At 38.3% G+C, this 27,161-nt stretch overlaps 1 protein-coding gene across 1 annotated transcript; it reads left to right on the top strand.

Annotated features, from left to right (window-relative positions):
- On the top strand, nucleotides 1-27,161 carry GYPA (glycophorin A (MNS blood group)). Its single transcript, XM_082463492.1, has 6 exons — nucleotides 1-62; nucleotides 3,353-3,418; nucleotides 18,202-18,297; nucleotides 20,274-20,312; nucleotides 22,091-22,176; nucleotides 23,655-27,161. The coding sequence occupies exons 1-6, from the start codon at nucleotides 26-28 to the stop codon at nucleotides 23,721-23,723; spliced, it is 393 nt and encodes a 130-aa protein (XP_082319618.1). The 5' UTR covers nucleotides 1-25; the 3' UTR covers nucleotides 23,724-27,161.

The raw sequence follows: 27,161 nt of genomic DNA, 5'->3' as shown, positions 1-27,161 counted from the left end.
TGGCAAGCGAGCTCATGATCTCAGGATGCACGGAAAAATGATCTTTGTACTACTATTGTCAGGTAAGTGGAATTTTTTTTTTCGCAGGGTGCTGTTATATGGGATATAGGATTATACATGCAAAGGTAAACTATCCCATTTTAGTCCTATCTGACTTAAACGAATACCTAAATGAGTAGTATCTCAGATCCCAGTCTGGAGGATGGATTCTTATTGGGACTCCGTGGAAGAAATGGCTCCAGGGGGCCCAGTAATTGTGAATCGATCACAGCACAGTTCCAGGATGAGAAGCATGCTTCAATCCTAAGCCTAGCCAGAATTAAAAGAATTTTATCAAATACACTGAGAAACATCTCTGTGTGAAGGAATGTGTTGCTTTACTGGCGTTTTCACGAGTTTAACTTCCAAGTTAGAAAGTCATTCGTGAAGGTGATAGTGGATATACGGTCTTCATATTTCAAAAAAGTCTTCCAAAAAATTATGATTTTCTCCTTCTCCTGCCAAAAATGTACAAGCCACAAGCATGAACCCTGAATCCATGGGGGAGTTATTTCTCACATTGTGGTCCATTACTGAGGTGTAAGGCGGAAAAAACAAAAAAAAGAAAGAACTCTTATTGGCTAAGGGGTTATGTGGTTTGGGGAGAAATCGAAATCCATTCATTAAAAAAAGAAATAACATAGGCGTATTATGAAGTGGTATCAAATTAGCATTACTTTTGGCCTCTTCCCGAGAGTGTTATGGTTAACGTCTTCTCAAATGGAGTGTTTATGTGCCAGAAATACTGGTGCCCGGCACATAGATAAGGAGCAGGCAATGACTTGAAGTGTGTTTAGCCCCTCAAACGTGGTTGTAATTCGAGTTACAGCAAGCATCAAGGATCTACCGGGCGCTCTAGGAGATGGGGAAGGGATCCAGCACTTTCTAAGATACATCAGGGGATACAGTAGTGTCATGGTTAAAGCACGGGCATGAAAGACAGAACTAGCTTCAAACCTGGCTTCACATCTGAAAGCTGGGGAACATTAAGGCAAATTACTTACCCTCTCTTGGCTTCAGCATCCATGTCTGTAAAATGCAGACAATGTTGGTACCTGCCTCCTAGTAAGCGCCTAAGGACTAAACAAACTAATTACTGTAATGTCCTTACTTCAGTGCCTGGCACATAGTAAAGTAGTAGATAAGTATTTAGCTATGATAATAGTTATAAACTAGGAAACAAACCTGGGTATGGGATGGTGATTTCTGAGAAGTGATGGAGAATGGGAAAATTCCAGGAAAACAGAAGACTAACAAAGTTGCTCTAATTTTTTTAAGTGGCAAGGAATGAAAACATTTAGCTTGAAGAAAAGAAAACACGTGGAAGGAATGTGGCACAATATTTAAATATATTCAAACATTTGTAGAGCTCTTACACAGCAGAGACAAGAGGTATTCATTGAGTGGTTCCAGAGGGCAAAGTGGGGTTACTCAGTCGAATCAGGCACATTACCCATTTGGGGGAGGGGAGGGGCAGAATATTTGGGAAGGATTCCTGGAAAAGAAAGAAATTCATTTTACAAGTGCTCAAGCAGGTAGTGCAGTAAGGCCTTAAATGAGGCTTCATGAGGTCAGCTAGTTCAAGTGACTCCAAAGGCTGCCTTGGTCTCCAGGGCCAAGGCTGTCATCATCTTTGCATCTTCTGGAATCCTCCAAAGCAGGGATCCCCAACCAGCCCGTTAGGAACCGGACCGCACAGCAGGAGGTGAAAGGCGGGCGAGGGAGTGAAGCTTCATCTGTATTTACAGCCGCTCCCCATCACTCGCATCACTGCCTGAGCCATCCCCCACCCCCACCCCCACCCCCTGGTCCGTGGAAAAATGGTCTTCCACGAAACTGGTCCCTGGTGCCAAAAAGGTTGGCGACCGCTGCTCCAAAGAAACTCTCTTGATGTGACGACTTTATAGAATAATAGAAAGACGCTGGAAAAAATTTCTCCCTCTTATTCATTAGTTGAAGAGGAGAACGTGAAAAGTGTGAGGAAATGGGGGGGAAAAAAACTTATTTGCTTTCTCCAGTAATCTTAAGGGTAAAGCCAAAACTTCAAATTCTAAGAGTATCAGATATCATCCTCCCAATGGAGGTAAGTGTTTTCGAAATGATTTGATTCCCAATCCCTGAATTCATTCACTCATTTGTTCATTCAGTAATTATGTGTCAGGTGACAAACACCGAGGCCACGGCAGGGAGATAAATGAGCCTCCAGAGTTGGCGTTCAGGGCAGGTGGGGGCAGATGGGGAGGGGGACACAGACGTTCAGCAGAACAAGTAAATTATTAAAAGAAGAAAAGACAGTGAAAAATAGCGCCCAGAGAATTAAACCAGGGAAGGTGATGAACGCAGTGCAGAAGGCTGCTGTAGAGAAGAGGAGCAGGAAATTTTTCTCTGAGTTCGTGACATTTCTGATGAGAGCTGAACAATGAGAAGAGGCCAACCTTGCAAAATCTGGGGAAGGGCATCAGAGGTGGAGGGGACACGAAGGGCGAAAGTTCTAAGGCAGGAGAAGACAGAGTGTGTTCGAGGAAAAGCCAAAACTTTGGTTTGAAAATCGGGTCCTGATGTTAAGAAGCCCTTGGAGAGAGCTCTGTGTCTCTGGACCGTGATTATCCATGTGCACCTTACCACACACGCCTGCAGACACACCATTAGAATGACTAAGCAAAGAAACAAGGCTTCTCCTTTTTCTTCAGTGATCCAAGAGGAGACCCTTTCTCTCCATTTAATTGTTACGGGAATGAGTTCTGAACTGGGTTTCAGGGACCACAGCACTCTAAATTTCTTAAAAGTCAAACCTGTGCTTCATTTATGCACCCTCCACACTGCTAGGCAGATAGTAGGCACTCAATTAATAATAGTTGCAGAAATGACAAATGACCAGAATTTTGCTGCAGGTTAGTTTAACTGTGGAGAATCAATTGACCCCCATGGGCCTCAGTTTCCTCCTGCCTCTTAAATAAAACACAGACTAGATGGCATCTAAAATCCCTTTCATCTCTAAACTTCAGTGATACCTCAAAGGTCAGCCTGAGATGATCTGTTAGGCTAGCTACCAAATCTATAAATCTCTAGTTTGATGTGAAATTTTCAGAAAGAAATGAACACTCTCACTATGAACTCCTGGAGAAGGATTTCTAAGAGGGGGAAGAGGAGACAGTATCTCAAAATTGACTTACACTGATTTTAAATTGGGAAGTTGAATTTAACATTCTTGTGATGAATTTCTTTTTACTTTGGTCCCTAGAGGATGACTGAAAACATCTATGGACCTATTGGGGAAGCACATTTTAAATAATTTTCTCAAATGTCTTTATAGGTTATATTTTTACTAAAGCTGTCGCCACAACTACTCCAGGAATAAATGTCACAACTACACCATCAGGTAAGTTACCAACAAAAGCAGACGGGCAATAGATTTCCAGCCATTATTATCATATCTATATATTTAATACATACCTGTGTGGTTTTCTGTGATAAATGAACTAAATTAAAACTAAAGCAACAATACTGAAAAGAAATATTCCAGGGTTATCTCTGGGTGTTGGGATTGGTTGTCATTTTCTTCTGCTTTTTCATACTTTCTAAATTCTCTGTGAAAAGAATCATAAAATATAATTAGGAAAAGTTTTAAAAAGCTTTTTAAATTAAACTGAACACACACAATCTTTGCTTTCTAAGATGTCTCTATCATTAAGCAATGCTGACAAACATTAACAGAGGAAAACCTAGACACCAGCTATTCATTTCATCGTGCTTATTACTACTCAAATAAACTTGGTTGTGATGTATACTGAAATTGATTTCAGGGATCTGACAGACAAAAGAGCAAAAATTGACAGTAAACGTATGAGATAACCCATGGTTACTATTTTCCCATTTTCTGTTTTTTTTTTTAAATTAAAATATAATTGATTTACAGTATTATATTAGTTTCAAGTGTACAACATAGTGATTCAATATTTTTATAGATTATACTCCATTTAAATCTATTATAAAATATTGACTATATTCCCTGTGCTGTACAATATATTCTTGTAGCTTATTTATTTTATACATAGTAGTTTGTACCTCTTAATTCCCTACCTCTATTTTGCCCCTACCCCCTTCCCTCTCCCCACTGGTAACCACTAGTTTGTTGTCTATATCTGTGACTCTATTTCTGTTTTGTTATAGTCATTCGTTTTATTTTTTAGATTCCACATTATAAGTGATAACATACAATATTTGTCCTTCTCTGATTTATTTCACAAGTATAATACCTTTTAGGTCCATCCATGTTGTTGCAAATGGCAGAGGTTCATTCTTTTTTATGACTGAGTAATATTCCTGTGTCTGTGTGTGTGTGTACTGCTTCTTCTTTACCAATTCATCTGTGATGGACACTTAGGTTGCCTCCATGTCTTGACTATTGTAAATAGTGCTGCTATGAACATTGGGGTTCATATATTTTTTGAAATTAGTGTTTTCATTTTCTTTCCATATATACCCAGGAGTGGAATTGCCAGATCATATGGTGGTTCTATTTTTAGTTTTTGGAGAATCTCCATACTATTTTCCATAATGGCTGCACCAATTTACATTCCCACCAGCAGTGTACAAGGGTTCCTTTTTCTCCACATCCTTGCCAACATTTTGTTATTTGTAGATTTTTTGATGATAGCCATTCTGACAGGTGTGAGGTGATATTTCATTGTGGTTTTGATTTGCATTTCTCTGATGTTTAGCAATGTTGAGCATCTTTTCATGTGCCTGTTGTCCATATGTATGTCTTCTTTGGAAAAGGTCCATTTTCTGTTTTTTACAGGGCTTGTTTCTGTTATGATACAATAACTCATCTCCAAGCCCCCAGCTGCCACACTTTAGTAGCTAAGAGTATCTGGAAAGTGGCAGCATATAGAACCTTAGGATGCTTTATTCACTGAGAGACTTCTACCACATCTTGGGAGTCACGCAGTGTTCTGACCCATGTCTGTTTCAGAAAAGTAAATGACTCCAAAAACACTGCAAGCCCCAAGTCACAAAACATTGTACAGTCTTCCTTCAGTCCCCAAGCACCATACCAACCCCCAGTACAAAATGCAGGAGGAGAGTTCTGGCCTCAGCTTGTGTACAGCCTTATCTCCCTTGATATTTTAGATCTTTCCCCTTTTAATGGTCTTGGCACCCTTGCTGAAAATCAATTATCACAAATATATGAGTTTACTTCTAGACTCTCAATTCTATTCCATTGATCCTTAGAGCAGTGCCACACTGTTTTGATTACTGTTTCTTTGTAGTAAGTTTTGAAATTGTGAAATGTAAGTCATCCATCTTTGTACTTTTTCAAGATGATTTTGGCAATTTGGGGTCCTTAGCAATTCCATATGAATTTTAAGATCAGTTTTTCTGTTTTTGTAAACATTTATATAAATATATATGTATATATTTAACTCATTTATCTTAGTCAATAACTCCATATGATAGACAATTATTATCCCTATTTCATAAATTATGAACAAAGGCACAGAGTGATTAAATCAGCTGCCCAAGGTCTCAGCCAGTAGTTAGTGAAATTAGTTTGAACCCAGGCATTCAGGGTCTAGAGTCTGTGCATTTAATCCATATATGATATTGCCTTATTTGTCATACACATTGATGTTCCGAGCTTGGCCCTTACTTACTCTTGTGGCATTGTCACTCAGTGTTCTGCTCGTGCTTTCACTAAAATGAAGCCTATAATGAAGGCTGGTAGTCTGTCTTCTCCTTTTGGTGCAGCTAATGAACCCTAATTTTATGACTATGATGTTAACCTTCTACTCCTTTTTATCTGGACTAGATAACTTTTTATCTAGGGCTTTCCCTTTTATATTGCCACTTATTTCTCTGTCATGATGATATTTAAAAATTGAAAGGAAAGGAAATAAACCCAAAGCACAAAATGTGAACATAGTGCATCTGTTGAAGGCAACTGGGAAGATGGATCATGGCAATGACATTGCGCCTTACCAGTAGAAACATGGCACAAATTTGCCTCTTGGTACCCTCCCTGTTCTGTCAGGTACAGATCTCAAAATATCTTGTCAAGCAATTCAGCAATGTCACTTCAGAATGAATATATGGGTATATGGGAACATGTGATAAAGTTTATGCTCATTGATTTATTACCAAAAGAAGTACACATCAATCACTTGTGATTGCAAGGCAGATAATTTTCAGATTCTCTCAGTGTTTTTCTTTTTTGCTTCCTTGACTTATCACACTTGGAGAAAACTGTAATATTTTCTCACTGCTGTTGTAATTCTGCCAATTTCTTCTTTTGCTTTATATTTCGTTTTGCTCTGTTTTTGAGCATATGAAAACGTTATAGGTTTTTGAGCAGATAATGGTTTGATCAGTTTATATTTATTTAAGAATCATTGTGCAATGTATCCTTTAACAATATAAAAAAATTTTTAAATTAATTAATTTATTTATTTATTTTTGGCTGTGTTGGGTCTTTGTTGCTGTGTGCAGGCTTTCTCTAGTTGCAGCGAGTGGGGACTACACTTCGTTGCGGTGTGCAGGCTTCTCACTGCAGTGGCTTCTCTTGTTGTGGAGCTCGAGTTCTAGGCGCATGGACTTCAGTAGTTGCAGGGCACGGGCTCTAGAGCGCAGGCTCAGTAGTTGCGGCGCACGGGCTTAGTTGCTCCGCAGCATGTGGGATCTTCCTGGACCAGCGCTCGAACCCTGTGTCCCCTGCACTGGCAGGCGGATTCTTAACCACTGCACCACCAGGGAAGCCCTAACAATATAAATTAATTCTCTGTCTTTTTATTGTTTTTGCCTTTAATTTTACTTTGTCTAATATTAACATGGTGATTTCTGGTTTTATTTATTTTTATTTTTCTAATATACCTTTGCATTTTTATTTACATTTCACATTCTTTTGTTTTATTTGTATTCCTTGTGATCTAGTGTATATTTATTGGGGTTTTTGTTTTTTGTTTTTTGTTTTCTTGTCTATCTTGACTCAGTCTAAAGGTTGTTGTCTTTTAATACAGAAATTTAATCCATATGTGTTTATGAATTCACAACTGACTTTTAGTAACTTTTTTTGTTATTTTTATTCCATATTTTCTTTATTAAATGTTTTTCTTATTTCTGATCTTTTGATACACAGTCTATGGTGTATTTGTCCATAACCTTTTATATGTTTTGAAGGTATCCATCCTACCTTCAAATCATCCCATTGGCTAACTTTATGCTTTTGAAAGCATTCGCTCCTCTCAGAACCCCCAAACCATTTTAATGGTGCAGCACGCATAGAAACTCTAACTGCTTTTACAGACCTTATATAAGCCGGATAAGGCTGCTAGAGTATGAAGCTAACTGGCCAATTGCTCGTGGGCGCCTTAAGTGGATTTCAATTGTGACAAGGGCTATTGATTCCCTTAGCCCCTCTGGAGGCCAGGTATTCAGATAGGGTATAGCCAGGTGTATCAATCAACAAGACATATTCAAGGACGATTAACACATAGTGAATGTAAATTGCAACTCATTGTACACAGAGACAAACACATAAACATATGTATGTATGAAACAAACTTTCACAAAATCATAACTGTCCTTACAATGTGTGATGCACTTTCATGTACTCTCTTCTATTTTATACAATTTAATTTTTTTAATGCCAGTGACAACTGAGTAAACTGATTTCATGGCCCCTTATAGCAGGAATTCACTATCTTGACTACATGTTGGAATCATTTGAGGGACTCTAAAAAGTATTGATGAGTGAGTTCCACATCCAGAGATTCCAAATACACTAATGCCGGGGCCAACAAACTATAGCCCATGAGCCAAATCCAATACACCACCTGCTTTTGTATAGCCTGAAAATTAAGAATGATTTTTACATTCTTAAGTGCTTTAAAAAACCAAAAGAATATTTTGTGACATGTGGATATTATATGAAATTTAAATTTGAGTGTCCATAAATAATTACTGGAACACAGCTGTACTCACTCATTTATACATTGGCTGAGATATTGTCGGTGGCTGCTTTTGCCCTGTAAAAACAGAATTATAGAGCTGTAACAGAGACTGACCTGCAAAGCCTAAAATGTTTTTTCTTTACCCCTTTACAGAAAAAAGTTTACCAACTCTTGCACTAAGGGATCCCAATCTGAAATTTGAAAACTCAGTTTTAGGCTGAGGATTCTCCAGCTGAGTGCCTGTGGAGTTCCTTGCGGAAGCTCCCAGGTGGCTGTGGACATGGGGTATGAGGTTCCAGGCCTGGAACCCAGGTTTCCACCAGAGCCATTCCACTTTGTCTGTTTCACACACTGAGGAACTTACCCTTGGGAAGTGCATTACAGTGAAATCAAATGTCGGGGAGATGGGGTTTCCTAAGACAAAACCCCAAGAAATACCATCATTTAATATGGAAAACTGTGAATGTTATTCTTTCTCAAGCAAATCAGGCTAATATCCAATCATTTTATGAATCCGTGCAACACAAGGTAAGGGTGACATAAGAACCTTTGAAAATGTAAGAAAAGATCTTAAAGATTAAGAAAATGAAGTTTCTACGTGTTTATCTAGACTGGGACAAGGGTTCTTGCTGCAGGCAACACATTAGACTCCAATGTCTGGGTACCACAGATGATTCTAATATGCAGTCAAGAGTGAGGATACTGATCTAATCTCTACCGTTCCTATTCATGGCTGTCCAGCCAGTGACAGGAAGTCTCGGTGGCGTGAGAACTTTGGGGTAAAGTTTTCATTTTTAATTAGAATTTTTCTCATCCAGTCTAACTTCCTTTAACCCCTAACCTAATATGTATAGGGAGTTTAGCTACCGAAATGCCAATATCTTAAAATAAAGCTGACGCCTCTAAAGTATGTGAAATCTCCTTTAGTTCTGAGGATTTATGATAAGCAAGAGTAACTGGGCTGGAAGACACTTCGCTGGAAAAAGTGAGATTTCAGTTAACAAATTGTTACCAACCAGAAACATCTGGCCTTCCGTAACCTGGATCCGACACGACAGGTCACTCTGTCACTGTATGTTAGAGGAATAACCCTCCTACCCTCAGCTTCTGCACAAGGTGAATTATTATTTTTGCATCTTTTCAGTTAACCCTGATTTGCTGCAAGGGAAGGCTTGCTTGAGAGTTAGTTGCCTAATTTGGTGAGAATTTCACCTTCTCTTAACGAAACTTATTTGGTGTCCTCATTCTTTTTATTTTTCATAGATTAGGGTAGACCTTGGCAGACAGTTCTGCAGTCAAGTAGACAGGAATTCAAACTCCAGCTCCACCATTTATCAGCTGCATGATCTTAGGCTAATAATTAGATGATGTTTCTGATCTTTGTTTTTCTCCTCTACACATAATGATTAATATATAATAACATGCTCTCAGGTAATTGTTTTGAAGAGAGAATGCCTATTATGTAGCAAATATATGTGTTGATTATAAATATTACTATCTCAGACATATGAATGTCTATGATTTTGGAATAATGAAGTACCTTAGAGGACATCTGTTCCTTCACTCTCATATTAGAAACGAGACACTGAGGCCCAAAAAAGTTCAGTGACTTACTCAGATCCCCAACCAATTGGTGGCAAAGCCAGGACCAGAATCCTGATCTCCTTTTGCCCTGGAATGATGAACAGAAATATCCCTTGCTTTCTATCTATCCAGGCTGAAGAATGCACAATGGCTGGGATTATGGGCTGGTTTTTCTCTCTCTTATTTGCTGGCTCAGTAATAGTTTGGAGCAATGAGGGTGACCAGAAGCTGGGCGGGACAGAAACAGGCTATGAAGTTCAAGGTTCCATGGGGGAAACCGCTGTCCTCCTAAGCCATAGCAGCTCCAAGGCAGACTCAGGGAGAAGCTGTTCTCCACCAAGTTCAGGAAGGCAGAGGTGCGACCCGTTGGCTGCTGGGAACTGCCAAAGCAGGCCACTCTGCAGGTGAGCAGAAACTGGGTCATTGCTTTTGACATCTGGCCCACTAATTTCACCAGTGGACATGCTGTGTCCTTCTTTAAGAGCTATTAACCAGAGAATGCACAAAATTTTGAGGGCTATTCAAAACACTAAGCTCAAATGTTATCCCATCAACCACTTTATCCTTTAGAAAGTTCAATTTTTCTAAATTGTAACTGGCTTACTTGGGCTTACTAAAACCTTTCCAAAACAGAAAAATGAATAACAAGAGACAAGAGGGACATCTAACTATATTATCACAAGTTGACCCAAATTGAGTTTGTCAATCCTTTGGTTCAAGGGCAAAACTGAGTATTTCTTTTAAAATATTGCTTCGTGGCAATAGCCTTCTCCAAACATCTTTTGGAATAGGCAAGAGCTCTGTTTGTACGTTCCTTCTGTAGAAAACAAAGAAGCCTGGCAGAAGGACATTGAGTTGGAAGCCAGCAGATGTGAGTTTTTTCCCCAGTTTTACCACAAATGAGCTGGGCAGAACTTCCACAAATACATTATCTATCAGTTTTCATGGTCATCACAATGCCAGAAAACTGTAGCACTTAGGAAATTTCCTTTTCTGACTTGGAAACTATTGAAGGCATTTCATAGGTGGGGTGTAGCCTTGTAAGAGTTTGCTTTTGTGAGATAAGACTTCTATCAACTGCAAGTCAGGAGGGAACCAAACTAAAACCGACAGCTGCGTAAGATGACTTTATCACATCCTGACAGGAGCTCGCCGGCTGGAAGTTTGGGCAGAGAGCAAAACTGGAGGGTGTTTGTCCAACGTTGCATTTTACCTTCTTTCTGATGACATTCCATGGGAGCAAGTTCAGCTGTTTGGGAGAGCCGTGTGGTTTAGTGGCTGGAGCCCAGAGCAGAGTGCCGGGAGACACGACCTCCGTTCCCAACTGTGTCCCTAGCCCACAAGTCACCCCACCTCCTCCACACACTAGGAACAGTGTCAGGGGCCCTGTCATGTCCCTCCTGCAACACCCAGACACGGTTTTCATGACCAACCGTGAGGTCAGAGCAGTGAGGATAAGAGACAAAAGGGGTGAATGTTCCAGAACAATTCCGACGTCATGCAACTATGAGATGACACCACCGTGCAAATTTGGAATGTTTAATATTCTGGGTGGTATATTCATTCATTCACTCCTTCCTTCCTAAATCTAAAATAAAGTGATTCCATTCAAGTCGCTAATACGTACTTTGTGCAAAGTACCAAAGCAAACGCCATCTCAATACCTGGAGAATGAAAAAATTGTTTTTAACTAGGAGATTGAGGCCCTGCTAAACCTACCCTTCTATTCCATTTTGTGCTAATTCGCCACTTGAACGTTAAACTATTGTCAGTCTGAGAGGTTTGCCAACCTTGGCCTGCTAGCTGCCCCCGAGCCTCCACATAAATGCACCTTGTACTCTTTCTTTCTCCGTATTTTAGCCCACGTTATTTCTTTACCTTAATTCCTCCTCCTCCACATTTCTACCGAATACTCTACCCATCCTTCAAGCTTCAGCCAGTGATACGTTGCAAGTAGGCACGGGGCAAGAACTTCAGAGTAAGTTTTCAGAGCTCAGTGCAGCTAAGGAAATGTGCAGTGATGGCCCAAGACCCATCTGTTCCTGGGTGGCCAGATGCTGGAACGTCTTCCATGATACCACAAGGTAAATATGCTTCTCTTGGGGAAAGAGGGGGAATTTTTCAGGTATAGTCTGGACGTGTTCCTGCAAAAGAAGTAAAGGGATTAAGGAAAAGACTCTCAGGTCAGTATTGCTAGAGCAGAAAACAGTTTTTCTTAGTGGCTATAGCAAGAGGACACTGAGGGCTAAGAGATATAATGGAAGTAGTACAATATATTGGTGTGAAAAAATCATCACGATGAAGACTACGTGATTATTGTAACAGTTCTGGCCCTTAGAATGTCTGGAAGTCTTAAGGACTTTAGTTGCCTTTTTTTGTGTGTACAATGCACCCCAGTGTTCACCAGCTAATATGCTAAAACATCAAAGAAATCTTGCTGGCAAGATCTCAACCAGGCAGAGATCTGGAAAGTGGGAATATTATAGGAAAGCAGCAGACTTTGTTCTCAGTTTTGTCCCTTACCTGTTGTGTTAAACTGAGCTAATCATTTAATTTTCAAATTTCTTATCTATAAAGTAAGGAAGTTGGATTAAATGATCCAAGAGACTTTGTAAGGTAAAATGTAAAAGTACATTCTGAATTAATTAGGACAATATTTAAATTGACCTTTATTCAGCGAACAAGGCAAACATTGAAAGCTGATTTAGCAACAGAAATGGAGGGACCTAGAGCACAAGAGAAAAAGAAGCAGGAAAGAAGCCCTTCCTGTAATCCAGCCTCTATGAGGTTCAGGCAAACCGTGTCTGTTGCTTAGTGGTTACAAATTTCCTTGGAATCTTTCTACCTAGTTGGCCCAACTGAAGATTAGGTTGTAAAAAGCCCTGTTTAAAATCTGCTTATTCGTAGAAAGTTTGCAACTTCGCATGACTAAATATATCCCCGGTTACCTATTAGCCAATTAGGGCCTTAGGAACCTGGGGGAGTCAGATAAATGAGAGCTCTATTGCTATCGATGTAGCACTAGAACATTCTTGGTGGTTGTTGGAGATATGTTTTATGGGATTTGGGGTTCCTTCTCTTGAATTTTGAAAGCAGCTCAAGCATCTGAGGATGTATAAAGAGATATTTCTTTTGTTTCTCCTAAGTGACATTTTCCAATCAGGGGCTGGTTTATTTAATTTGAGGTGATGGATAAAATTCTTTAAATTGTTCCATGTGAATCTATGTTAGAATAAAATTTAATTAAAAGTTTGTCTGTGTGATCAGAGCCCGTGTTCTTTCAAGCTGACACTGATTGTGGACTCTGGACTTTGAGGTCTCTGAACCCTTCTCGTACCACTAACCAAGCACAGGTATTCGTATCGAAACACTTATAAGTTTATCTATTTTTTTCAGAAAATGGAAGAATAACTATGACAAAGGTCATTTCACAGATCAGCTACAGAAATTAGATTGTTAAGGCAATGATGTTAAAAAACATTTTTTATCAAGTTCTTCTTAGGTCATTTATTTACTGACTGCAAGTTAGTATTTATTTATTTACTGTGCTGGTGGTTTTAGGTGACTTTGGTAAGAAATTGTATCAGAGAAACTGAACCTGGAGAATTAAAGCAGCTATTTCTAAGAACATACATGGACAATTTCAGCCTCAAATCCATTTGGCCACCAATCAGTTTTTATAGCACGTGACACTCACCAATGGAACTTGGATAAAGCATGTGCAATTTTTGGAAATTGCCTCAAGGACTTTGTTCCTCTCAACAACTTGTTGCCTTCAATGTTAGATATTCCTGAGTTCTGACTACAATTTAGAGGCTTGGGACTTCAGCCTCTGCTTCTTCAGAACAAAATTTCCACCAAATGGTCCTTTCCCTTGAGGAGTAGCTGGTAGAGAAGAAAGAAGTCTATCTCTTTGCTAGAGGGTTAAAACTGTTTTGCTAAAGTTCAAAACTAATTTTAATGATCTCTCTCTCCTTAAGCATTCTCTCATTTTGATAGCAAAAATGTTACAGACTTTGATTATCCCTAGCAAATTCTGTTTTCCCCTTCTCTCACTTTGTTTAAAATTAGAAGCATGAAAGTGCCAGTTTTAAGAGACATGAGATCCTACTGTTAGGTCTTTGTCATATTCTTTTTTTGCTGTAATTTTCTGTCCCTTTAAGCCCTTAATCTATAGGCCTTCTCCACCAAAGGCAATGCCAACAAGTGATAAGGACCCTCTGTAAGGAGGAGTGCCCTGCTTTCAAAAGGACTGCATATCTTGACCACTATTGAACACAAGATGGGATCCTCTTCTGAAGAGTTCTGGGCATGGTTTTTTTGTTTGTTTTTCCCACATCATCCTTCATGCCATGGATGGAGATCTTCCCCAAATGAAAGTCTGGTTCAAACCCTTCATCGTCTTTCCAACTGCCTTGGCCCATGGAAATTCCATGCCATGGCCCACAACAAATGGCACTTCACTGCCTTCACTGCTTCTCACACCATATGCTGTAGCCACATAGATTCTTGTAGTTCCTCCAAACTGCCAGGATGTCTCAAGGGCCAGGGCATCGCGGACCCTGCTGACTCTGTACCTAAATGTCCACATGGTTGGCCGGGTGAAACCCTAGACTTCGTTCAAGGTGGGTTCAGAAAACCCCTCCATGAGGTCTTTCCACCTCCTCCTTTTTCAGATAGAACTGACCACTGTCTCCTGTGCCCTCACTTCACCATCCCCTAAAATACTTCATTACACTTAGATTAAAATTTTATCTCTCTTGACTAAGCCGGAATTTCCTTGACGGAAAGACCATGAATTATTTATTAATTCATTGTGTTCCTAGTACAAAAGAGACATGCCTACGCACTCTTGTAAATAAACGAACAAGTGAATAAACACCCAAGGTGCCTAGGAACCATTGTCGGCTGAAAAAAATGCACAACCTAAAAGTTGAGACTTATGCCTTATTGGGCGGAATTTCTGAGGACTTAAGCCCAGAAGACAGCCTTTCAGGTTGCCCTGAGGGACTGCTCCGAAGAGGTAAAGGAAGAGCCAAGATATGTAGGAGTTTTACAATAAAAACCAAGTAGTCGGAGTATCAAAAGATTACTGTTAATTAAAGAAAACCAGACACCTCAAGTTAATAAATTTAGTGCTTTTCCATGTGTGGGAAGATGCAAGAGTCAGGGCTTATTGAAATCATTCCTTTGATCTGTACCTTAACTGTCTAGGGCCAGTAGCCCGCTTTTCTCCATCCTGAATCCCCTCAGGGTGCACAATCTGGGGCAGCTGCAGTGGCTGACGGCTTGATGGCTGCAATATCCTTTGTTAACTGATATGGCAGGCGACTTTCTTATCCACACCATCAAGGCCTATAGAACACATCTGGATTCTAACAGTCTATCGTAAGATTTCATTGAGCTTTACCACACCATGCCAAGCACTGGGAACTTTGTGGAGTTTTTAGTCTAAATCTAAGTAGGGGAGATCAGAGAAGATCTCCCAATATTATGCAACAACCTAAATGGGAAAACAGTTTGAAAAAGAATAGATACATGTATATGTATAACTGAATCACTTTGCTGTACACATGAAACTACCACAACATTGTTAATCAACTATACTCCAATATAAAATTAAAAGTTTTAAAAAAAGAGAAAGAAAGAAAATGGCCTTGAACTGGGACCTGAAGAGCAGATAACTAGGCAAGTTAGGGCCACGAGAGGATATTTCAGGCAAAGGGAAGAATAGGCACAAAGGTCTGAGCATGGAGAAGAGTATGGCTCATTTAAGGAAGCAAGAGATGTCCAGCATGGCTGGACCACAAGAGGAAATTGGAATGGCAAGCAATGAGGATGGGGAGATGGGGGGGCTGGGTCATGCAGGGTCTTGAGGGTGTTCACAAACAGGAGGGGGCACTGTCCCAGAGACAGAACACACCTCCCTAACTAACCCCTGCAAATCCTGACTCAGACAGTCAGGAAGCCTGGAGGAGGGCCATCTTTGCACTCAGTCAAAACTCCTAGATGGCTTCAGTTAAACTTTTAACTTTTTAACTCATTTACCACTTAAAAACTTTAAATTTGGTATGGTTTTGCTTTTTCACTTCTGGATTTCTTTTCTTCTAGTTGTAAAATTGTGTGTGATCGAAATATCAAAAATATTTTGTTGGTCTTCTGTAGATGCAGGCTTCCACTATCCTTACACTCATTCTGTGCATGCCACTTTGCCATGTGACTTGTTTAATTCATTGTTATGTTCATTTTAGATGCAATCTGGAAACTCACTTATGTGTTTCTTTGTAAGAAATTGGCGAAACAATACATTGCTGTATGTCAATTATATCTCAATAAAACCGGAAGAAAAAATTTTAAACCAGAAAAGAAACTGGCCAAACATTTACAATTGTTAGTATTTCACTGAATACCTATTATGTACAGAGCCCTGTTCTAGTGCTGAGGAATTCAAAATGTGCCAGCCCTGGGATCTAGGAGCCCACTAACTGAAAGATGTAACACTAAAGTAAAGGAGATGTAACACTAACTAAGAGAGATAGATGATTTTTGTTCATTACGTATCCTTTTTTATAATTTTTACATACTTTCATTAATTCTTAATGAAAATATTTCTTTCCATAATTTTAATCTGAGTAGTTTATGAAACCTCAAGATTCCTATCATCTGGTTATTATTTAAAAACACTTGTTCTTAACAGATACACACTACTATATACAAAATAGATGAACAACAAGGACCTACTGTATAGCACAGGCAGCTATATTCAATATCTTGTAATAACCTATAATGGAAAAGAATCTGAAAAAGAATAGATATATGGGTATATGTGTAACTGAATTCCTTTGCTGTATACTTACAACATTTAAAATCAAGTACACAACAATTTAAAAAACACTCTTCTTCTTATATTATCTTTTACACCATCATCCCTGAATGTTGAAGGATAACTTAGAGATACAAGTTATTTGTCACACCATTTGTCTAATTTGTGTGGCAATTGTTTACATACAAGTAATGAATCAAGCAGTATGACAAGTCAAGGAACAAGGTGAAAATAGGATTTATAGGAGAGGAGAAAATATTTCAGACAGTTTAGGTTCTTGTCTGAACAATTTGAGGGTGAACTGAGTAGCTGGCAGCTGGTAGAAAGAGGCAGGTCTTGGAAATCTGTCTTTCAGTAGACTGAGCAGAAGTGCCAAAGGCATTTTCAGTTCTTTGTGGATTCTCCAGGAAACCTTGAGCACTTAGCTGAGAAGCTAGGGTGATGCTGTCCTGAGAAGTGTCTGCAGGGGTCCTTCCACCCCCATACCATCATACTTGGGTACCAGTTCCCTCACTAAAATGTCTCAGAAGAATGAGCGGAGATACCTCTGCAGAGTTTAGTGCACTGATGTTTATCTCAGAATGGTATTAACTCTCATAAGAGTAAAAGTAATATGAATGTTCAAAGTCAGAGATTCATAAGTAAACTACAGTATTCATACAATGGAATACTATGCAGCCATTAAAAATCTTGTAATAGAAGAGTATTCAAAATATAGGGCATATGTTCATGGTATATATGTTTTAAATGCTATTTACATATTTAAACACAATTATTCCATATTTAGATGCAATAGCTAAAAGTTCAGATGATTATATACCAAGATGTTTAAAGTATCTGTCTCTCGGTGGTGGAATGATAGAAGACTTTTGTATTTTTCTTTGCCCTTTCTTGTATTTCCCAACTTTAATTTATTCAATCTATATTGCTTTTACAATAAAAAATCTTATTTAATTAATAAAACTTCATAAAAGAATTTATAAATTTATAAAACTTATTTTAAAATAAATGGATAATTGCTTAATTATAAAAACCAATTTATTATGTATTCAATGAGATCTTAAAAGATACATGAGAATACATGTTCTGTACTTATATTTGTGTGCATGTATGTTTGGGGTAAAGAATAACCATGACCTAGAATTCATTACATCACTTGGTCATCTGGATCCTTAGCCAGTAATCTTAGATCGGAGCCAGCATTTCCTGCAATTCTATTAGAGCTCGGAAATTCTACTTTTGAAAGAGAGAATGGATGGAGAACCTTAGAAGTGACTCATCCTCTATCAAGCTAGAAGAAAACTAAATTTAATAGTGTCTTTGTTTTAGTTTTTACTGGGGAAATAGGATTGTACTGGGAAGATGGAGGCATGGGGCAGAACTTCGGTCTTTGTATAATTGCCATGAGTCTCCATCTTTCTTTAACATGGACAGTTTTCCAAAGTTATGTAAAATGGTATGCAAACGCAACTTCAAGTCGCCCCCCTTATAAGAACAATAATAATAGCCAACCTGAATGTAACGTTCATTACATGCCAAGTACTGTACTAACTGATGTGTGTGTGAATACACACACATGTATGTATTTAACTAACTTAGTCCTCACGCTGTCACTCTGAGGCAGGTATTATCATTTTACAGGTGAGGAAATCAAGGCTCACTTTCCTACTCTGTAAGGCCCTGTGATGTACAAATTCTGGAGCTGCCACTGGGAGAGATGTGGGATAAATCTGTCTTTTGTGACGCGCTCTCTGGTCCACTCATCACCTCATTCTTGATTCCTTTCTTAATTTCTCTTTTGCACAGCTTCGTTTTCCACCAACGGCTCAACATCAACCGCTCCTAGTGGTCCAAAGACAACCCCTCCTAGTAGGCCTGTACCTACTACAATAAAGGAAGAAGGTTTGTTCATATTTTAAAACAGTTGCTCTGGAGTCATAGTTATGGTGCAACTCTGTTTAATGGGACCTACCACTGTGGGGAAACTGTGACAAAGACTGAGAAATGGAAGCAAAGGTGACAGAGTCCCTCCCACAGAGGAATTCTCACTTCTGGAATGTCACACTGAAAAAATACTGTAGGTTAAAAAAATTAAAACAATCTAGCAAAACACATAAACAACGAATGTGACCATGAAATAGTGGGCCAGATAAAAGGGATCCAGTAGTGCAGTGGTGAGGGGGGCTTGGGGTTAAACCCAGCTGGACTCAGCCAAGGGCTTGGCCCTGTCCCAGGTGCTGACCCTGAGTGAGTTGAACCCTGAGTTCCCCAAAGGACCTCTGTCTTCTTAATTTTAAAATGGGGCTCATTATACTTATCTCACAGTGTTCTCTAAGGATTAAATTTAAAAATGTGTGTAAAATTGCTTGACTCAGAGCCTGACACATCATAAGCGCCCAGTAAAATAGAAGCCATCTGGGTGCTGAGATAAGAACGGTCAGGTGGCATTCACTCTCTCTCTGGTTATTTTTCTAGGGAGAAGAAGATGACTTTACAAGAGCAGGTTGAAAGTAGAAGGGGAGAGGGTCTTTTGTAGGTGGGGTTTAGGCAGGGTCCTCTGGATTTAAAACAAAGCCTCAAAGAAGACTTAGCGTGGCTACCGGATCATTAGCTAATAGAAACATTGAAAAAATACACTGAGATAAATGGAAACAGTGGATTTTGAGAAGGACAGAGAGCAAGAGAGGAAAATTAGGCTGAGTGCTTGGAACTAATTATTAGGCTTCTGGGCCCAATTAAATAATCTAATTTTCAAAGTGATTGCAGTCTGAAGCCAACATTTTAGTGTCAAACCAGAAAGCACTGATGGGCCAACTCCAGACACACATAGTGCTACATGCCTTGAATCCTATAAATAATGAATGGCATGGTGGGTGGGGCACTGTACTAAGTGTTTTCATGCATTAGCTGGTCTTATCCTCATAGGAACTCAAAGAGATGGGTATTATAATCTTCATTTGCCAAGACAATACTGAAGCACAGAGAAACTAAGTAACTCATCAAGGCCACACAATGAGTAAGAGGCATACAGATGACTGAAACCCTATCTGTTTTATTCCAGAGCTCATACACCAGCCACAACTATCCACTGCCACAAAGATAGAGAAGACAAGCCCAGTTAACCTTTACGCATAAGTGCTAAAGAATGACCACATATAACCAAGTCCTTGATTTGTATGTCATACAACATAGTGTGATATGTTATTGGTAATATTTAAATTCAAGAAAATTGTGTGGCTACAGTAGTAAGGCAGCTTCTTGACATGAAATGACATTTGGAGACAGCAGAAAAAGAAATATTAGTTGTGGACTGATAAGGAGGAGGTTAACTCTAGCGGAGCCTTAAAGCAACCGTATTAGAAACTTCTACAGAAAGGGAATCCAGTGGGACTGCTGGCAAAAACTCAGCTGAGACACAGTAAGGGTTTGGATCCTCATGGTGGCTGTGGCATAAATCTGGAAAATTGAGAGCAACGTGGCCTCTTTTGGGGTTGGACTGATGTCCATGCCGGATGATGGCTTAATATGTCTCCTTTCCGATCACCGTTTTTACGTTTTTTAAAAATGCACTGCTTCCTGTGGAAGTCCACGGATGGTTCTTCCAACACTTTTTCATACCCATCCCTTTAGTTCATGAGATGGTTTACTAATTTCTGATTCATGAAAACTTGTTAGGTAGTTGAAAGTAGATATTGGAATTACTAATGTTAAGACTGGCATTGCCTCATACATTTTACTAGCTCACTGCTGAAAGTTGAACATTAGCTCTCTAAGCACAGTTAAGAAAAAGAAATCCACTAGACAGTCTGACTCCAAAATGGTATTTTTAAAACATGCCTTATGTTTTCTAACTTTATTTTGAAACGTTGTCCTTTTAGCCACAAGACAAAGATATCCACACAATTTCTCACAGCCAGGTATGTTAATATTTGAAGTGGAATGATGATCATTCCATTTTAAATTTTGTTTTGCTAGTTTTAAATGCCTATGAAAATAGAAGCGTCAATTTTATTTTTTATGTTTATTTTCTTTCTTTTTTTGCTGTTTTTTTAAATTTAAGTATAGTTGCTGTACAATATTATATAAGTTACAGGTGTACTACGTAGTGATTCACAATTTTTAAAAGTCATACTCCATTTATAGTTATTGTAAAATATTGGCTATATTCCCTGTGCTGTACAGTATTTCCTGGTAGCTTATTTTATACATGATAGTTTGTACCTCTTACTCTCCTACCCCAATATTGACCGTCCTCCTTCCTTCTCCCCACTGGTAACCACTAGTTTATTTTAAAAACAAGAGAGTATATGTTATTGACTTTAGTCAGACAAAATTGTAAAGGCAAACAAAATATGCTCTTTTCAAAATTAAAATAAGCATCTGTAATTTCCTTAAACATTTTGGAAACAGCAATACGTAATTTGATCATCATTTTTCTTTTAAGTTAGATATTTTTTAGCTTTCTAAGTAACTATGGGTACTTGAGAAAAGTTTAAGAGCTTATAAAACAATGGAACTTCTCCCCTCCCTACTATAAAGAAAGCAAGCGGCTTAAAAATCATCTACTTAATTGGCACCAATCCAGAATAAATACAGACCATTCGTGTCTCCATCCAGATTCGTTCTGGGCCCTGTGCTACCAATTTGTAGCTATCTTCCCAATCCTCTCTATCTGGGGACTGTCGCTTCCCCACTTACGTGCTGCTGTCGCTTTGGCTCTGGTTCATTTATGTGCTTATTTACTATTCTGCATCTCTAGGCCTCCCTTCCCACTTGGCCTGTGTCCATACTTCACACCAGAAAAATGGATTGTATAACTGAGTCACTATCTCATAAATTAAAGCTAAGTGGAGAAGAAGGCTGGACAATACCAGCGACAGGAAAAGCTACTTTTACTTTTTTACCAGTAATAAGGCTTTTAAATATAAACTAGCCAAATAAATATGCTCTTTTCCCTGAATGTCTTGCCCTCAGTTCTATTTACTTCATTTGGAAGCACTGCAAATATGCCGTGAATATGTGAGAGTACCTCTAAATTAAATTCTGTTTCACTCCCAATGTGTAAAAGATTTGAAAAAGATTTTTAGTGATTTTATTATAGACTACATATAAGGATACTGTGGAGGGAACAGAGGCTTAGAATATAGGTGAGCTGGATAGTAGTTACCAGTCTACTTCTAACTAGTTATCTCACCTAGTATAACTTGAACTCATTAGACTTCTTTTCCTTTTATAACGTGATTATACCAGTTTCCTTCCAAATTTTTGATTCTATGTTCTGTCCAATACTCTTTTATACATCAAGACGTTATTTTCTCCCGTATCATTGAAACTATGAAAAAGTCTGTGGTTTTTCCCTTATTGGGTAGAAGGTCCACATAACTCTTACCCGTAATTATACCTCTGAGGTCCTGTAAACTCCACCGGACTTGGAGTTGAAACCCCTGGGTCTTGGTACTGTCGTTAGTTGTGTGATCTTGGACAAAAGATTTTACCACTCAAAGTCCCAGTTTCCCATGTGGTTACTGTGAAAAACCTAATTTTTGAAAACATAAAATATACATAAAAGTTTATTAATGTACTTTCTATAAAAAAGACAAAGTGATATTACCCTGATTTTACCTGCTTTACTTTTCAATTGCTATGTCATTTACTTCACACTTTTGTAATTTGCTGCTTTATTTTTCTCTCATAGTAATAACAGTCATTATTTTTTCTGTGATGGCTGTTATCATTGGAATTATCCTCATAAGTGCTAAGCTTATTGGCCTGCTGATAAAGGTGAGGACTCAGTTTTTAATTTTGCTGTAAATGCTGGTGTCAAGAGCTCTAGGAGGGTTTAGTCCTTTGCGTTCAACTAAACTCAAAGAGAAACAAAACTGGGTAAAACTCATCTTTTTCAACCGGACACATAGAAGTCACTGCATTACTCTAACAGAATTTTTTTTTTTTTTTTTTTGCACTTGCCCTATAAAGAAACCCCAAATATAAATCTATCCCCCTTTTCCAATGAAAGATCCTCCAAAGTTTTTGTCTAACTTGATTTAATACATTTTGATGGATATGGATGAAATAGTCAAATTTCTAATTATAGTATCTAGTTTAATTTGTGTATGAAAAATATTTAAAATAACATGATATATTTAAGCATGTTTAAAACGTTTGCTTTTTTTTATTCTCATATTTCTTGAGACAGATTTTTCAAACTCCACCTATGAATTTTCCAGCATGAGTGATTTTTTTTTTCACCCCTAAAGTTAATTTTGAGTCTGTATGACAGATTCCAAAGCACACAACCTTTACTGTAACTTTCTTTATAAGACAGTTGGGACACAACATTCGTGTGTGTGATTATAATGCTAGTAATTGGAACTATAATCATAGATCATTAAGTCCCTAGTCACAAAAGAATGGTACAATTGAGTTCTTATTCACACTCTATTTTTTACCTCTCTTTGTGATCTCCATACTATAAACACTATATATTCTTTTAAAAAGGCTTGTTTAGATAGATAACAATATTGCAATGGCAGGGCTATAACAAGATTGACAGTAAATCTACATAAAGTTCCTTTGCCCTTTTCTTTTTTAACTATTTTTATTAGGTGATTTTGATAATCATCCAAATCTATGATTAATTAGCATTACTCCATGTCAACGTATCTTCTCTAAATAAAAGTAAAGTAATTGAGAGTATCTACTCTAATGTGAGAGATTTTGTAATGACTTGAGTGGGAGATGACCCCTCGTTTGCAGTTTAAATGTTGGGGGAAAAGTCATCTCCTTGGGTTTGGGCATAGATGGCAAACTTAAACTTAGTTGTCTTCTCTCTTGGTTGATGATCTAAAATCTGAAAAAGTCAATGACATACTTAGTTGGCAAAATTCAGAGAAAATCTTCTATATGGATATAGAAGAACTGGGTCATGGTTAATATGACTAAAAGAACTTATCTCTTTTTTAAAAATTTCCATTTCAGCTTTTCATTACAGCAGGGAAATATGACAGAGCCAACGTTTGGGGTAATAATTCACTTATAGAAATAACAAATACTATTTAGAAATACAAATTTAAATCAAAGTTTGTAAATATCTACAGAATAACGACTTCTCCCGCAAAAGAACTCTGCAAAGTGAAGTTTAATCAAAAGAAAACAAACTTTAGCCAAAAAATATATATTTTTAATCTGAGGTATTTTTCTTTATTGTGTCTAAGTTTATAAAACTGTGGTATTAACATTCTTCTGGTTTTTATTCATAGAGAAATCCAACTCTTGGAACAAGCGATCCTTTAACTTCTGTAAAAATAGGAGAAACAGGTTGGTGCTAATATTTTTATTGCCTTTTGCATTCTTGAAAGGGAAGTAAATTAATGACTTACTTCTTTCTGAGTTGGGAAGGGTGCACCCAATTAGGATTCATTTATATTCTATTTTATCAATGCCGCCTCTGTAAAAATTTCTTTTGTGAATGTTTATCTGCAGCATAATGAAATTCTCCCTTAGGCATAATGCATCTTTAAAAAAGAAAAAAGTAAAACAAATACGATAAGTAAAGTAAAAACCAAGTTATTTTGTGTACTTCTTATTTTCCAAACTGCAAAGTTGTGTATAGGAGACCTTCCAGCGGGTATAGTTTAATAGTCCTGTATCTGGAGCCAGACCTGGATTTGAATACATACTCCAACACTTATCAGCTGTGTAACCCTGAGCCAGCTATTCATGTGGAGATAGTGATAGTGAATGTGGAGATAATTTAACATGGACATGATGATGGCATTCATCTCATAGAGTTTCATGAGGATTAAATGAACCAGCACAAGTACAGCACCTAGAACAGTGCTTGGCCATAGTAAGTACCTGGTAGCTATTATAAATATTGCAGGCTCCATTTCCAAATGACTTCTGCACAAATGGCCAGTCACTTGGCTCTGTTCTCATTTCCACTCCCAGGTGCGAAGGGGTACACAAACATGGGGAAAATAGCGGGTGTATCTTGCTCACCCAGAATAGTATTGACTCACCCAGTGTCTTCCAAAAAGAGCGCTCATGCCAACCTTAAAAAGTGTGAGATTTTTACATTTAAAAACATCCAGATATTAGTACTCTCTTGCAGAAAAGAAAAAAAAGTAAACTCTAACAATTCTGGAGCATCTATACCAGCATGAGAGCAATTCATGAGAGCTGTGTAGTAGTTGCTGCCTCTACTATGTGTTTAAATACCTAGCCAATTTTATTAAATATGGCCTGCTGTATAATCTCACTAATTGAGTATATAGTTCTATTAAAATTTGCCTCAGACATAAATCCAAGTGACATCTATTTGGGGAGATGTCCACCAAGAACAAGTCTCTGTGGAATGGGCTTTAAATGCTCAAGCAAAAGGGAACTGATTCTGCCTTCTACAAAATCAATTGACGTTTGTCCCATAATTAACAAGGGCTGTAAATTTCTAGATTCCAGTTTTAACCCTAGACCTAGCACCTATCTTCAAAGGACTTGCTAGGACTTTGGGGTCACAAAAAATAGAGAGTTTTAAACTTCTACCCCCAGCCACATAACCTGTATGCACAACTAGCCTCATCACATTATCTTATAGCTTCTTAAAGCTTAACGATGATCGTTATATAATTGTTTAGTCCTAGGAAATGCATGCTCGGTAGGCTGAATGGCCTACATGTAATTCTCAGCTAACAGGATTAATAAAACCCAATCTGCAGATACTTAAAACAACAAAAGTTTTGAGTCATGTACCAGATTCACTTCACTTACTAAGGTTACTTCGTTATAGGACTTGCAGCTAGAACAAATAGGCATTAAGTATTTATTTTATCTACATTCTGCATTGTTTCAAAAAAATGTTTTGAAGCTGTTTTTAAAATGGAGAATTTACCAGTCAAAACCTTTTTTGTTGTTGTTACCTAAATTTCTATATGCTTTTAACTACTGATTTATTTTGGTGACAAATTTAGTGTTTAGGGTTTTGTCTGCTTTTTTTTTTTTTTTTTTTTCCCATACAATCTTGAGCCTCTCTGTGGAATAGCCCACAAAAGTTTGGGACAATTTAATCCATCAAAGTGCATTAATATATCCTTGTTAGTCATTTAACACATGCTTACGGTGGGCTGGGCACCGCACTCGCATTGGATATACAAATAGGAATCTCTGTCCTCTAGAAGCTGAGAAACTAGTTGGGGAAACAGACTGTGGTCATTGCAGGCAACAAATTTTAAGATAGCAGAGGCGTTAGCATCCAAAAAAGACCGGGGCAGGTAGCAAAGGCTTCTGGAAATGAAATTACCAGAGGGCAGTCTTAGGGGACAGAGAGACATTTCTGGGGGAAAGTCAGTTTTAAGCAAAAGGGGAGCTTGAGCAAAAGCATAAAAGAAGACAGGATATGGTGTAGTCAAGGAATTGGGTGCATTTCCACATTAGCAAGATTAATGCCTCAGGTCGCCATTCATTTCTCAAATATTTGTAAAGGCAGTGGGAAGTCAGATGAATCAGATTTAGGCTCAATTCATTTCCCCATATTTGTGCAAATGAAGTTATTAAATGTGTCTTAGTAAGTTAATGAAATTGTTACTGGAGAGTAGGTTCTTGTCTCATCGCAGAAAGAATTCAGATACGAGACACGGAGGTCAAGAAAATAAAGTGAGGATTTATTAAGCGATAGTATGCTATCAAGGGGAGAGCGGGCAGACTCAGGTGAGTAGCTGCCCTGAATTCCTTTAGCAAGCCGGTTATATGGGGTGCAAAAATGAATGGGCAGAATATTCACTGGGGAGGGAAAAGTTTGGAGTTGTATTTCCTGATTTTCATCCCAGCTCCACCTTTCCAAGGAGAGGAGAGATTTTTGTCCTTATTTAGCCTTGATCAGAAGTGTCACAGCATCGGTGCATGATGGCAACTTTTTATCTGCAAGGCTAATTTTATTGTAATGAGGGCAAAATAAGCAAAAGGTTACATTTGGACACTGGAGATTCCTGACTTTTCCCACCTTTCTTTGTCTGCCTCCTGGACACTTGTTACCACAAAATGTGTGGTTTCCTGTCAGTCCTGGGGGTTTTTGTCTGCCCAAAGACCCCCTTGTTTACAAGCTGTATGGTTTCCTACCATTTGGCCTGTGCTTCCCTTTCTCTTCTCTTATCTAGCTACCTGTCTGCTCTAACAAAATAGGTGATAAAATCTGATCCCCACACCTCACAGGAAATTTTGGGAAACACATAAGATTCCAAAAAAATGCTTTAGCCCTATTTTTGTAGAATACTGCTCTAAAGTAACTTACAAGTCAAAGGCAATAAGAGATTAGAGTGATCGTACCATCTCAATGAGAACTAGAGATGTTAGGGTATAAAGAATGAATTGCTTTAACCTCCTTGAACTTGCACACGATGAATGGTTGGTGGGAAATGAGAATAAGTGAATCTGAGTTAGCTGCCCACAGTGGCGGCCACATGTGACCCCTGCCAGCCCATTTCTTATGGGAGAATTTTGAGCTGCACAGTTCTTATAATTCCCCAATAGAAGGAAACTGTGAAGAATGCTCTGCTTCCATAACAGCAAAAGTTCGTCCCATCCCTTTCACACAGTCTCCGGAAGTAACATAAATCCAACCTACCAGCCAACAAAGTTGGAATGTCAGATTTGGTGCAGGAGATCAGCCCTTCTTTCACATGCTAGAATCAGAGAGGAATTTAGCAGTGAGTTTCTGTACAGACTTGCCCTTGCTTATGTCTAAGAAAAAAAAAATTATTCCTAAAAGAGAT

Source organism: Balaenoptera physalus (assembly GCF_965194825.1).
Source record: "Balaenoptera physalus genome assembly, chromosome: 5".
Taxonomy (NCBI): Eukaryota; Metazoa; Chordata; class Mammalia; order Artiodactyla; family Balaenopteridae; genus Balaenoptera; species Balaenoptera physalus.
Note: the sequence above shows the minus strand (reverse complement) of the source record. Positions and strands in the feature narration are given on the sequence as shown.